Source organism: Silurus aristotelis (genome assembly GCF_946808225.1).
Source record: "Silurus aristotelis genome assembly, chromosome: 29".
NCBI lineage: Eukaryota > Metazoa > Chordata > Actinopteri > Siluriformes > Siluridae > Silurus > Silurus aristotelis.
The window spans coordinates 7,170,552-7,184,124 of record NC_139602.1 but is presented as its reverse complement, the minus strand read 5'-3'; the positions used below and the strand labels follow the sequence as shown (position 1 = coordinate 7,184,124).

At 45.0% G+C, this 13,573-nt stretch overlaps 3 protein-coding genes across 5 annotated transcripts in view; 2 read left to right on the top strand and 1 right to left on the bottom strand.

Moving 5' to 3' along the window:
- Positions 1-292: 292 nt before the first annotated feature.
- Positions 293-4,410, bottom strand: sprtn (SprT-like N-terminal domain). The gene is made up of 5 exons (XM_083535077.1): positions 4,011-4,410; positions 3,205-3,304; positions 2,442-2,570; positions 2,067-2,355; positions 293-1,971 (listed from the first exon to the last, which is right to left on the bottom strand). Exons 1-5 carry the CDS (start codon positions 4,388-4,390, stop codon positions 947-949), a joined length of 1,923 nt encoding a protein of 640 aa, XP_083391203.1. The 5' UTR covers positions 4,391-4,410; the 3' UTR covers positions 293-946.
- Positions 4,411-4,896: 486 nt separating this feature from the next.
- On the top strand, positions 4,897-7,232 carry exoc8 (exocyst complex component 8). The gene has a single exon (XM_083535653.1). It carries the CDS (start codon positions 4,970-4,972, stop codon positions 7,019-7,021), a length of 2,052 nt encoding a protein of 683 aa, XP_083391779.1. The 5' UTR covers positions 4,897-4,969; the 3' UTR covers positions 7,022-7,232.
- Positions 7,233-8,905: 1,673 nt separating this feature from the next.
- Positions 8,906-13,573, top strand: part of trim67 (tripartite motif containing 67) — an 18,926-nt gene continuing 14,258 nt past the window's right edge. For 2 of the 3 annotated variants that reach the window (XM_083535061.1, XM_083535059.1), the window contains exon 1: positions 8,906-9,938. In XM_083535061.1, coding sequence (XP_083391187.1) covers positions 9,138-9,938 — 801 coding nt within the window. In that variant the 5' untranslated portion in view covers positions 8,906-9,137. The remainder of the gene's footprint in view (positions 9,939-13,573) is intronic. The other variant, XM_083535060.1, reaches the window with a different exon arrangement.

Below are 13,573 nucleotides of genomic sequence, written 5' to 3'. Positions count from 1 at the left end.
TCATTTCTTTGTCAAAGCGGGTAAATTTTACAAATCAGCAGGGGATCAAATAATTTTTTCTCCCACTGTAATATCTTTCGAGATAACTCAGAAACAGATATGGCTCCTCACCAAACACAAAATCAGAGACAAACAGTTGTATCGAACGTCTCTGGATGCTAGCATGAAATAAGTTAATATGTCCACTTATTTAGTATTAAAGAATCTTTTTTCATTATTCAGCATGTTTTTCATCAAATCGACTCATAAGTCATATATTTGACCCCATAAGTCAACATTAAAAGAGAGAATATTGCAGATTAAGGATTATTTATTCGAACACGAACCTGAGACAAATGTATAAAATCTTAAAAATCATTGAAAATGGGATTTATAGTATATAATAGTTATTAAAAATAAATAAAAAAAACGTTTAGCAGCATCAGCATCGTGTCTGGACAATAAAACTGACCATTCATTTTAAAACAAACCCACCCATCATCACCCTGAAAACATTGGAACGACCGCAAGACGTTTTCTGCCACGATTCACTGGAAGAGGTGATTAACGGCGATACAGAAATATCCGGGAGCACCCCGAGTATGGAATACGGCAGGTGGAGAGGAATCCGAGATGCTGAAGTGGTGGAAATGCTTCCGAGGACATGGGAAAGACGTAAATTCTTTCTTGCGTTCTGGTTCGTTGGTTTGCCAAAAGGATCAAAAAGCCAGAAAAAAAGTAGAATTTTGTACTGCAATGTCCTCGGAAAACAGTCCTGCTCTTGTCCCTGAAACTGGGCGGTCCTGAGTTCGGTGAGCACAGAGCTTAAGTGCTCTCGTTATGTCATGCTAGCAATTGCCAGTTTAAGCCCCGCCTCTTGTTGATATCAAAATCTGAATTTTTTTTTTGGAAACAAAAAATTGTGTATCTCTCACTCACACACACACACACACACACACGCTCATGGTCACATGAGACAGGAGTCTAAATGCTGGTTAATTTGGGACTCCAGCACTTTGCCCTGGCACACAGGGCAGATCACAGTGAGGCCACTAGACCCGAGAAGGGTACTACCCCCTCCTGGTGGCGCTTCAGCCCCGGTTCCCGTCTCTCTCTCCTCCCTGGGCAAGGAGGATGACGCCGGGGAGCTGAGTCTTTGAAAGAAATCGAACATGTGCGCAGAATTCCCATTTTTCCGCTCTCTTTTTCCTGGTCTGGAGGTTGAATCTGGAATCTCGGACCCAGATTTTTTCTTCTCCGGACTTCCCAAGAGTCTAGGATGGAGGCCTGGAATGCTGGAAGAAGCCTGGGTTTTGGTTCCTAAACTTGATCTTGGAGCACCTTTAACAAAAAAGCTGGGAGAACTTGCACCGGATGTTCCGGTTCCTCCAAAGTAGGGCTTTGGAACACCGGGTTTGGATTTGCTCCCAGATGAAGCGCTGGATTTGGAGATTTCGGTTGCGTAACTTTTACAGGTTTTGAAGAGACCCGAAGAACCTGGAAGGCCGTTTTCTGGGTTAAATCCGGATCCGACGCACTTGGCGCTGCTGAAGTACTTGGAAAATGGTGACCCTGCAGAACCAGAGGTACTCGAGGAGCTCGGACTGGTTTTGACTTTAGGTTCGGTTGGATTCGTTTCTTTTGGAGATTTCAGGTTTCCTTTTCGGAACAGATCCTGCACTGTGCTCTGTTTGGGTCTTACCAGGCTTTTGTTGGTTTTCGTGACTCTCACAGGAGAGCCGTTAATGTTCACGAAGGCTTCGTGGTTGCTGACCGACCTTTTTGGAAGAGCAGTGGGGGTGGAAACTTGGGGTGGTCTGAGGTCCGCCGGTGAAGTCCGATCTGGTAGAGTCTGATCTGGTAAAGTCCGATCTGGTTCCTGGAGGGGTTTGGGTGAGTGGGTTGGGCTTTGAAAAGCCGGTTTCTGTGTGCTCCCACCAAGAACAACACCTCTACCACTGAATGGGATGATGTTCCTGATGTCCTGAGAACCTACAAGACAAAAAAAAAAAAAAAAAAAGAGCAAAGTCTCATAAAACGTCTCATAAAAAGATAAGTCTCATGTCTCGTAAAAACAAGCTTATAACCTTTGCTGCTTGCTTTCATTTTGTCCCCGTGCTTCCTCGAGGTGTTCTTCTCCTTCTTCTCCTCCTCACTCTTCCCCTTTTTCCCGTAATTCTCTGGCTCTTTGATCTTGGTGTACGTTCCTCCGCACGTTCTTCTGTGCTCCTCCCACCACGGGTCTCTGGCCGACGGCGCCCGGTTCATTGCCCGCTTCACGTAGCCGAAGTACGGTTTGCGGCTCTGGCACGGGCCGTCGCAGCGCCACCAGTGCTGCCGGTACACGTCCACCTCGTCGTGGAAGGAGTGATAAATCTGAGCAGATGTTATAATCACATTTAATTAAAAATATCAGGTCACACCGGGAGCCATTTTGGAAATTGTTCTTGAATAGAAATTACCGAGATGTTCGTCCCGCTGTCTTGGTTGATCCGGTTCATGTGTTTGCAGAACTCTGGCCCGTGTCCGTCTCGGTCTCGGTTGTTCTGCGTGACGAAAAGCAGGGCGTGGATCATCTCGTGGAGGAGCGTCTGAGGAAACCGAGGCGTGAAGATCATCGTAACGGATACGCTTCAGGGACTCACCTTTGGGGTCGCAAAATTTTGGGAATTCCATGGCAATTCCAATTTCCATGGCAATTCCATGGCAATTAATGGGAATCGTACATAAATGTTACGTAAATCTATGTTTAAAACTTCAATCTAAGTCGATATTTGCCCAAATTTATAATTAATTCCCATAAATTCCTGGTAAATTTCCAACTTGGAATATTTCCCAAATTCCCCAGACGACGTTCTCATAGAATATTTCGGCCACTTTGCAACCCTACTAATAATTACATCAAAGTAAAAAGAAATTATAATAATTTAAATAATAAAACAAAATCTATTTGCATACGAGTTTATATACATTTCCCCAAATTTCCAAATCGCTCCCATAAATACCTGTAAATTCCCATCAATTCCTGGTAAGTTTTCAACTTGGAATATTTCCAAAGTTCCCAGAAGATTTCTGGAAAAATACTTTGATATTTTCTGCTTCTTTGTAAACCTACTATCAAATAAGTCCCACAAACTCCTGGTAAGTTTCCAACATGGAATATTTCCCAAATTCCCCAGACAAAGTTCCCACAGAAAGTTTCTGGAAAATTGCGTCCAGACTCACCTCCACCAGGTCTTTGCGTGGCCGAAGTTTGAGAAGAGGTTCGCTCAGACGGATTGAACACAGGCCTCCTCTGCCTTCGTACGAACACACGCCCGCACATCTGGATCACACGGGAAGAAGAATCACTGGTGATGTTTCAGAAAATGCTGTAACAGATTCTTCTAAACCTGAGGAACCGACCAGAGAGCTTCTCAAATCCTTCAGTATTCCCAGATTGAGATCGGAGCTTTTTGGGGGCAAAAACCATTACTTCCAGGACTTCTTGTTCTGAAGATAGTGAGATAAATCTCAATAACCTTGACTGTAGGTATGAGGATGTTCTCCTGCTGAAGAATTCTAACTGATGGAGAAGAATCTCTCAATCCCTAACTTGCAGGAAACCACCACCATGCTTCACCACCTGCATGATGGACAATTGTTAAAACCTTCATGGATCAGAATCAGGTTTATGGGTTTTTAACCAACCAAACCAAACAGAAGCTTAAAACTGGGTGAGGTTTTAAGTTGTGGAGGACGGTGTTTAGAAACAGAGGGATTAAGGGCAGAAAGCCTTAGTAAGGTGTTCAGAAGAGCAAGAGTGAAGCATGGTGGTGGTTTGCTACAAGTTCATATACACACTCCTCCAGCATATAGGCATCTGCTCTATCCTGCAGCAGGAGAACGACCTCAGAACATACACCCAGCCTAGAAGATCCGTATGGGATTCAAGAAAGAACTCTGGTCGGTTTTCTTTTTTAAGATGGAAGTATAGAACCGATGATGCTTTTGAGAAAAATTCTTCATTTGGATCTCGATCCAGAACTCACAGGGTCATCCTGGGGCTCCATTTGACCTCCACGCCGCTGAGTTTGCCCCAGAAAAACATGGTGTTGAACTGCAGGAACATCGCACGAACATCTGGATTTGGGTCCAGCATCTCCCACGATTTGTCCACGATGGACAGCGGCCTTTCGGGCTCGACAAGCCGGGAGTACAGCCCCGCATCCCGGCCGGAGGAATCCACCCTGCGCTTTTTGTTTACGGGATGGAACTCGCTCCACCCTGGAGCCGAGATCTCGCTGTCCCACTGCTCCTGCAGCCTGAGCGCTAAAAGAAAATCCTCATCCGCCATCTTGCCTCCAATACACACAATACAATAACAAACCGTCCCTGACAACCTGCTAATACTCCGGCTCCTTCCGGTCATATTCCAAACGCACTCGTTCCCTACTCTCTAGGGTTTCACGCTTCCCACAGAATCACAAAAAGTGGCACTATAAAGGAACTAGGGCGCTTTTTGAAACACAGCCCGTTGGCCAACTATGGGTTTCACGGGAAAAACAATCGTAGAGAGGAAAAATTAAAAAAGTACAGATATCTATCCATCTATCTATCTATATCTATATCTATATTTTTTTTGTTACATATTTTACATCTTGGTTGGATGGAGTTCTAATTCGTGATTATGAGGTAGTGTGATAATGTTGATAACGATATGTAAAAGAGCTTTGAATTGGAAAATAATCAACATAATGCAATATATAGTGTTTAAACCTTTATAAACGTGTACATAAATTAAATATAAGCGCTGCCATGCCTGGAAAATGATAAATAAATATAATTTAGTTTGGTTTTTTTATCATTTCCGTAATGCTTCATAGTTGGCCAACAAATTATCTCCCCTCCTACAGCGCTCTCTGTTTCGTCCGTGTAATGTGACGTAATCAGAAAGCGACGCGCTCGCTTCCGGGTGTTGAAGCGATCTGTTTGTCAGTTTGACGGCAACATGGCGGACACGGGAAACAGGCTGCGCAAACAGCTTGAGTCGGCGAACTTCGAGCCGCAGAACTACGTGAAACAGCTCTCACAGCAGTCTGATGGAGACAGGGACTTGCAGGAGCACCGGCAGAAGATCCAAACCCTGGCAGATGAAACCGCCCAGAACCTGAAGAAGAACGTGTACAAGAACTACAGGCAGTTCATCGAGACAGCGAAGGAGATCTCGTACCTGGAGAGCGAGATGTACCAGCTGAGTCACATCTTGACAGAGCAGAAGAGCATTATGGAGAGCATCACTCAGGCGTTGCTGTCCACCGACAAGGACGAAGCGGCCAAAGAAATGCTCACGGCTTTTCCTAAAGAGACTGAGGAGGTAAAGCAGAGAACCTTAACCACCCTCCTGGAGAAAGTGGAAGGCTGCAAAAACATCCTGGAGACCCCTGGCCGTTATCTGGTCTACAACGGTGACCTGTTCGAGTACGACGTGGACAACATGGCTCAGATCCAAAAGGTTCACGCCTTCCTGATGAACGACTGCCTGCTAATCGCGACCTGGCTCCCAAACCGACGCGGGAGCATCAAGTACAAATACAGCGCCCTGTACGACCTGGAGAGCTTCGCTGTCGTGAACGTCAAGGACAACCCTCCCATGAAGGACATGTTCAAGATCCTAATGTACCCGGACAGTCGCATTTTCCAAGCGGAGAACAGCAAGATCAAGAAAGAGTGGCTGGAGATCCTGGACGAGACCAAGAAAACCAAAGCCAAAGACCTGAACAAGAAAGAAGAAGAGGTGCCCAAGTCGCCGGTCCGACCCGAGGTCTCCACCAACCCGTTTGAAAAAGAGGAATTGTTGGAACCCGAGGAGATGGTGGACTTGAGTCCAGAGTGGATCCAGGAACTTCCTGAGGACCTAGATGTTTGTATCGCACAGAGAGATTTTGAGGGTGCTGTGGATCTTTTGCAGAAGTTGAACGAGTACCTGAAGGATCAGCCGGTCACACCGAGGGTCAAGGAGCTCAGGGGGAAAGTCGAGGAACGAGTGCGACAGCTGACCGAGGTCTTGGTGTTTGAGTTGTCGCCGGACCGGTCGCTTCGCGGTGGACCCAAGGCAACGAGGCGTGCCGTCTCGCAGCTCATCCGTCTGGGCCAGTCTACCAAAGCCTGCGATCTGTTCCTGAAGAACCGTGCTGCTGCAGTTCACACGGCCATCCGTCAGCTGCGCATCGAAGGCGCTACCCTGCTGTATATCCAGAAGCTCTGCAACGTCTTCTTCACCGGTTTACTTGAGACGGCCCGGGAGTTCGAGACCGATTTCGCGGGCGACACGGGCTGCTACTCGGCCTTTGTCGTGTGGTCTCGCTCAGCCATGAGGATGTTCGCCGACACCTTCAGCAAGCAGGTGTTTGACAGCAAGGAGAGCTTGTCGACAGCCGCCGAGTGTGTCAAGCTGGCCGGGGAGCACTGCAGGCAGCTGAGCGACATCGGCCTGGACCTGACTTTCATCCTGCACTCGCTGCTGGTCAAGGACATTAAGGCGGCCCTGCAGAGCCAAAAAGACGTCATCATTGAGGCCACGAAGCACCGCAACTCAGAGGAGATGTGGCGCCGGATGAACCTGATGACCCCGGAGTCGCTCGGCAAGCTGAAGGACGAGATGCGCGCCTGCGGCTTCACCACCTTCAACCAGTACACGGGCGACGACTGCTGGGTGAACCTCAGCTATACCGTAGTGGCCTTCACCAAGCAGATGATGGCCTTCCTCGAGGAAGGGCTTAAACTTTACTTTCCCGAACTGCACATGGTGTTCCTTGAAAGCCTCCGGGAGATCATCCTGGTGGCTGTGCAGCATGTGGACTACAGCCTGCGCTGCGAGCAGGACTCCGAGAAGAAGACCTTCATCGCGCAGAACGCCGCCTTCCTCCACGAGACCGTGCTGCCCGTGGTGGAGCGCAGGTTTGAGGACGCGGTCGGCAAGCCGGCCAAGCAGCTGCAGGACCTGAGGAAGAGCTCGCGCTCGATCAGGGTCAACCCGGAGAGCACCACGTCGCTGGTCTGACACAGGACCTCGAGAACCTCCTCGTTTCGCATGCATTTCACGCACCACGTTCACACACTAAGACTCAACGTGCTTTTTATGATCTTGTTTCACTCCACACCTTAAGATTTTAGTACATAAGCTCAATTTAAATGCATTACCTTTGCTTTTTTTCTGTTTTACTAATAATATGATATCATGGTTGTGTAACACATTAAACTAATCAAAGAGACTTTTGCCTCGTTCTTCTTTTCACTATGATGTAGAACATTTTCCTCGATCACTCTCTATTTGTTGTTAGAATAAACTCCGTTCTTCTGACAAGAAGTTCCACCAGATTTTATAGAGATTTCAGAAACAAGAGTGTCTGTAAAATCAGGTTCTGGTTCCAATTTATCCCAAAGGTCTTCAGGAGCTCTATAGCAGGAGATCTTCCAACTTAAGTAGATCTTCATGCAGATTGTGCATTTTGTGGCTTCATGCTGGAACAGGTTTTGGGGCTTCTAGTGTCATCCGATAGGAATCCAGCCAAATCCACGTTTGTGTTTCGTACGTAAAGTCACATGTCCCAAAACTCTTAGCCACTTTGTGTGTCTTAGAAAATTTTTTAAAGCCCCTATATTTGGTTCTTCTCCAAACTGTACATTTTGGAGACATTTTGGGAGACCCAAACCTGCTCCATTATGAAGCCACAAAGATATGGTGACCATGGGTTGGAAGATGTGGAAGATGTGTCCACTTTGTATCATAAGGGTTTTTTTTTCCCACTTTTCTGTTTTTGCACGGTAAAATCTTTCAACACAATTCAGTTTTTCTATTTGGGGATAAAAAATATAAAAAATATGAAGACATATATAATAAATAGAATTCTACATATAACACACACACTCACACTCTTCAAATTTCCCTTTTTTCAATACGACCTGGATGCAGAGTGTCCCAATACTTTCGGACGTACCGGCTATGAACGTCCGAATGAGTTCATGTGCTCATTATAAGAGCAACAGGAATGTAATACAGCAACCGTTATATCAAAAATTTGTATATTTTAAGGTTTATTTATTATGAAGATAAATTCCTGCAAAAAAAAAAAAAAAATATATATATATATATATATATATATATATATATATATATATATATATATATATATATATATATAATTAAATAAATAAATAAACGAATAAATAAATACAATATATATAATTAATTATAAATAATATAATATAATTAAACACACATTTACTCACACCTTATCCCAGGTTAAAACCCCAGCAAATCCGTCCCTTCTATTTATTTCCCACTGGTTAATTCCATCCTATAATCCTGCTCTGCTCTGTTCATAGACCGAGACGGATAATCCACCTAAATCCAAAAAGGATCTGGATTAAAAAAAAAAACAAAAAAAAAAACTCTAGAACTAATTCTGTGCAAATGGAAAAACACTTTCACTGATCCAGATCCTGAACTTCATGGTATATACGAGACAGTCAGACAGTCCTATATTCTATTAATATATTCATAAATAATCCCCTTTTTTCATTATTTAGGGTTTTTATTCACTTATCTTTATTCCCTTATATATATATATATATATATATATATATATATATATATATATATATATATATATATATATATATATATATATATATATATATATATATATATGGGAATAAGGGAATAATAAGGGAATATATATATATATATCACCCTTATTCGGTTGTGATGAGATAATCGATTTTTTGGGGGGATTAATAATTCGTATTAATGGATTAATTATGTGGATTTTTATATAAGGTGTTTACGGTGCAGAGTCTGGAGGAAGAAAGGGGGTGTGCGCATGCGTAGAAAGAGAGAGAGAGAGAGAGAGAGAGAGAGAGAGAGAGAGAGAGAGAGAGAGAGAGAGAGAGAGAGAGAGAAGCTCAGGGAGCTGTCCAGTGCTGGTGGTGCTGTTCATCCTGGTCGAGTGCGAGTGTGAGAGTATGCATGTATAATAGATTGAGATAGAGAGTGTGTGTGTGTGTGTGTGTGTGTGTGTGTGTGTGTGAGAGTGTGTGTGTGAGTGTGTGTGTGTGTGTGTGTGTGTGTGTGTGTGTGTGTGTGTGTGTGTGTGTGTGAGTGTGTGAGGTTTTTTATGGACGCCATGGACGATGAGCTGAAGTGTCCAGTATGCGGGTCGTTTTTCAAGGAGCCGATCATCCTGCCGTGTTCGCACAACGTGTGTCTGGCGTGCGCACGGAACATCACGGTGCAGACGCCGGAGGGTGAACCTCACCCCGGTCATCATCATCATGCTCTTCATCCTCATGTACCGGGGAGCCGCGTTTCTGCGGGTTCGGACTACGACTACACGGAGACGGACAAGCTGAGCGAGACGGACAGTGGTTACGGCTCGTACACGCCGTGCGCCAAGTCGCCGAGCGGCGTGCGCGTCTTTCCGCCGATTCCGGCCGCGGCGCCGCGCCACCGCTCCGTCACGTGCCCGCAGTGCCACCGCGGCGCCACGTTGGGCGAGCGCGGCGTGCGCGGCTTCCCTCGCAACCGCCTGCTCGAGGCCGTGGTGGCGCGGTGCCGCGGCGCCGCGCCCGCCAAGTGCCAGCTGTGCGACCGCAGCCCGCCCGCCGACGCCGCGGTCGTGTGCGAGCAGTGCGACGTCACGTACTGCGCGCCGTGCCAGCAGCGGTGCCACCCGGCGCGCGGCCCTCTCGCCAAGCACCGGCTCGTCGCGCCCGCCGCCGCCGCTGCATCCACGCAATCATCCGGCGCCTCCACCGCGACCACCACCACCACCACCGTGTGCCCCGAGCACGACGCGCACACCACCACCGGCTACTGCGTCACCTGCAAAACCCCCGTGTGCTACCTGTGCATGGACGAAGCCAGGCACGGCAAACACGACGTCAAGCCCATCGCGGCCATGTGGAAGCAGCACAAGGTCAGCACATCCCATCACACACCATACATCCAGAAGGTCCACGCACTTGTACACGTTTTTCTAAAAACCTTCAGGATTGTGGACACCTGAGTGTAAGATTCCCATTCCACAGCTAATTGCTGTTATGATAAGCTCCACTCTTCTGGGAAGATGTTTCACTAGATGTTGTGAAGATTTTGAAGAGATTTGTGTGACAAGGGTAATAGTAAATAGTGTCAGGTACTGGTGTAGGTCTAGGGTGGTATTCAAATCCATCCCAAAGGTGTTCATCAGGGTTAGAGGAGAAAGCAGATCTTTATGGAGCTGGACCAGTTTTCTTACGTCTCCTAGTAAAGGGATTTTTTATTTTTTTTATTTTTTTGGATGTGAGAGCAAGCGTTTTTCCCTTCAGCCAGCTCCATGAAGATTTGGAGTTGGAATATATGGAAGATCTCCTGCTATTGAGCTCCATCCCTATTGAACACCACTGGGATGAATTGGAACGCCACCCAAGACCTCGTCACCTCACTTCCATCAGTACCTGACTTTACTAAACACGCTTGTGGCTGAATGAGCACAAAATCTCCACAATCTCTCCACAAAATCTCCACAAATCTCCACAAAATCTCACATAATCTCCACAAAATCTCCAAAAAATCTTCACAAAACTCTGCAAAATCGAGCGGAAAATATTCCCAGAAGAGTGGCACACTTTAGAACAGGAAATGGAGATTCAATGTGGAACAGGAAGATAAAAAAACAAAAAAAAACCCAAAAAGCAAACACCAATCTTACGCTCAGGTGTCCACAAACTTTTGGCCAAACAGTGTAGGTCTGATACTTTCTGCTTGATTGTGATCTAGTTGTGTTTTGATGTCGTCATAACAACATGAATTGAGCCTAGATTTCGGTAATGTAATAGTGTGTGTGTGTGTGTGTGTGTGTGGTTCAGAATTGTTCACTTGACACACGTTTGCATTCTTTTCCTGTACGTTATTTTTAATCACTTTATGGTCTCTAATATGCACACACACACACACACACACACACACACACACACACACACCTCCCACAAGCGTTTTGAGAATGTGCGTTACTCAGTTGACGCACGTTCTGCGTTTGTATCTGCCGTCTGTGGGAGTAGGTCAGTGTTTTTGTGGAGGAAGATGAGTGAGAGCTTGTGTGTGTGTGTGTGTGTGTGTGTGTGTGTGTGTGTGTGTGTGTGTGTGTGTGTGTGTGTGTGATTCAGCCTACATCCGAATCTCCCGCTGTTCATCCGATCGTCACACTCTAACGCATTCTAAAGCACGTTGTAAAAAAACCTGTTCCAGTTCGTTTCGACAGGACAGACGGCCGAGACGAGGCTCCTTATTAGCATAGACGCGTGTTAGCATAGTAACCAGCGAGCAGGATCAGCCATCTTTGTCGAATGAACTATTCAGTCATCCTAGCTAGCATGATTTTTCCAACTATTTATGATTTTAAACAGACTCAACCATCTTCATCTAATGAACTGTTCAGTCATCCCAGCTAGCATGATTTTATCTGGCTAGTCAGGATTATGTGTTAGCATAGTAACCAACGAGCAGGATCAATCATCTTTGTCGAATTAACTGTTCAGTCATCCTAGCTAGCATGATTTTTCCAACTATTTATGATTTTAAACAGACTCAACCATCTTCAACCATCTTCATCTTCATCTTCATCTCAACCATCTTCATCTAATGAACTATTCAGTCATCCTAGCTATCATAATTTTATCTGACTAGCCAGGATTATGTGTTAGCATAGTAACCAGCGAGCAGGATCAATCATCTTTGTCGAATTAACTGTTCAGTCATCCTAGCTAGCATGATTTTTCCAACTATTTATGATTTTAAACAGACTCAACCATCTTCATCGAATGAACTGTCTAGTCATTCTAGCTAGCATGAGTTTATATGACTAGTCAAGATTATGTGTTAGCATAGTAACCAGCGAGCAGGATCAGTCATCTTTGTCGAATGAACTGTCCAGTCATTCTAGATAGCATGATTTTATCTGACTAGCCAGGACAATGCGTGTTTGCATAGTATAGATACACGAACTGTGTTAGCAAAGAAACCAGCGATCAGGATCAATCATTTTTGTCAAATAAACTGTTCAGTCATCCTAGCTAGCACAGTTTTAACCGACTAGCCAGGATTATGTGTTAGCATAGAAACCAGCGAGCAGGATCAGTCATCTTTGTTGAATGATCTGTTCAGTCATCCTAGCGAGCCTGATTTTATCTGACTAGCTAGGACAATGCGTGATTGCATAGTATAGTTACACGAACTGTATGATCATTTACAGCTAGCTGGCTAGCATCTGGTAGTACGTAAATAGCTAGGTCATTCTTTTCTTTTCTTTTTTTTTACCACAGAGATATAATTGTACAAGAACACACCCATGAAGTGTTTTGTCATCGAATGAACTGTTCAGAAATCCTAGCTAGCATGATATGATCCAACTAGCCAGCATTTCAACAACCATTACACTACACAGATAGTGATATGAGACACTAGACAGACAGAACAGCGCGCTAGCTACACCACAGACCAAAATATTAGCGTTTACAGCTAGCTCAATGTTTTTTTTTACCTCAAAATTCTGAACGATCTTTCAGAAACACACACAGAAGTGTTTTTATCTGTCATGAAAAAATCCATGGAACGTGCATTTCCTGTTATCACGTACATTTTAGCAGCGTCAGTAGGAACCTGCTCTGTTTCCTTGGTGATTTTATGGCTGGAAGGCGAGTCCGAAAGGAACGAGTGGGTGAAGGAACGTGCGAGAACGTCTCAGATGGAGCAAACACGCACCAGAGACACGTCAAAAGACACTCTGCCACCTTTTTTACGCTTGAGGACACACCAGAGATGTGATATGCTGCGATGTGGACACTGCAGTGAGCATTAGAAAACGTTCCACTAGACACTCGTGATGGAGATGTGGTGAGGAGGCCTGGTGTGACGTTCCAATTCATTTCAAATGTGTTTAGGAGATTTATAGCAGGAGAACTTCTACAGCTTCCAACCCATGGAAAGCAGATATTCATGGAGCTGGCTTTGTGCACAGGGGCATGGTCATGGACTGGGTTTGGGTCTCCTAGTTCAAGTGGCCCTTGTATCTCAATAAAGTTAGTACCAAATCTCCAAAAAATCTCCACAAAATATCTTCAAAATCTCCACAGGTCCTCCTCCAAATCCCCCCCCCCCCCCCCGAATATTCCTTAAAATCTCCTCAAAATAGCCACAAAATCTCCTTAAAGTGTTTACAAAATCTCCAAATCTCCAACAAAATCTCCACAAAATATCTTCGAAATCTCCACAACATCTCCACCAACCCCCCCCCCCCTTAAAATCTCCAAAAAATATCCTGAAAATATGCTGAAAATCCCCTCAAAATATCCTGAAAATCTCCTCAAAATATCCTGAAAATCCCCTCAAAATATCCTCAAAATATGCTGAAAATCCCCTCAAAATATCCTTTAAATCTCATCAAAATATCCACGAAATCTCACCAAAATCTCTACAAAAAGTCCTTAAAATCACAGAACATCCTTAAAAAATATCTAGAATATCTCCTAAAAATATCAGGTGTCCAGAAACTTTTGGCCATCAGTTCCAGCTCTG

Coding starts and splice junctions, on each gene's coding strand:
- sprtn (XM_083535077.1), bottom strand. CDS start 4,390: ATGACCGGAAGGAGCCGGAGTATTAGCAGGTTGTCAGGGACGGTTTGT. Junction 2,356..2,441: donor ACAGCGGGACGAACATCTCG/GTAATTTCTATT, acceptor ACATCTGCTCAG/ATTTATCACTCCTTCCACGA. Junction 1,972..2,066: donor AATGAAAGCAAGCAGCAAAG/GTTATAAGCTTG, acceptor TTTGTCTTGTAG/GTTCTCAGGACATCAGGAAC.
- exoc8 (XM_083535653.1), top strand. CDS start 4,970: ATGGCGGACACGGGAAACAGGCTGCGCAAACAGCTTGAGTCGGCGAAC.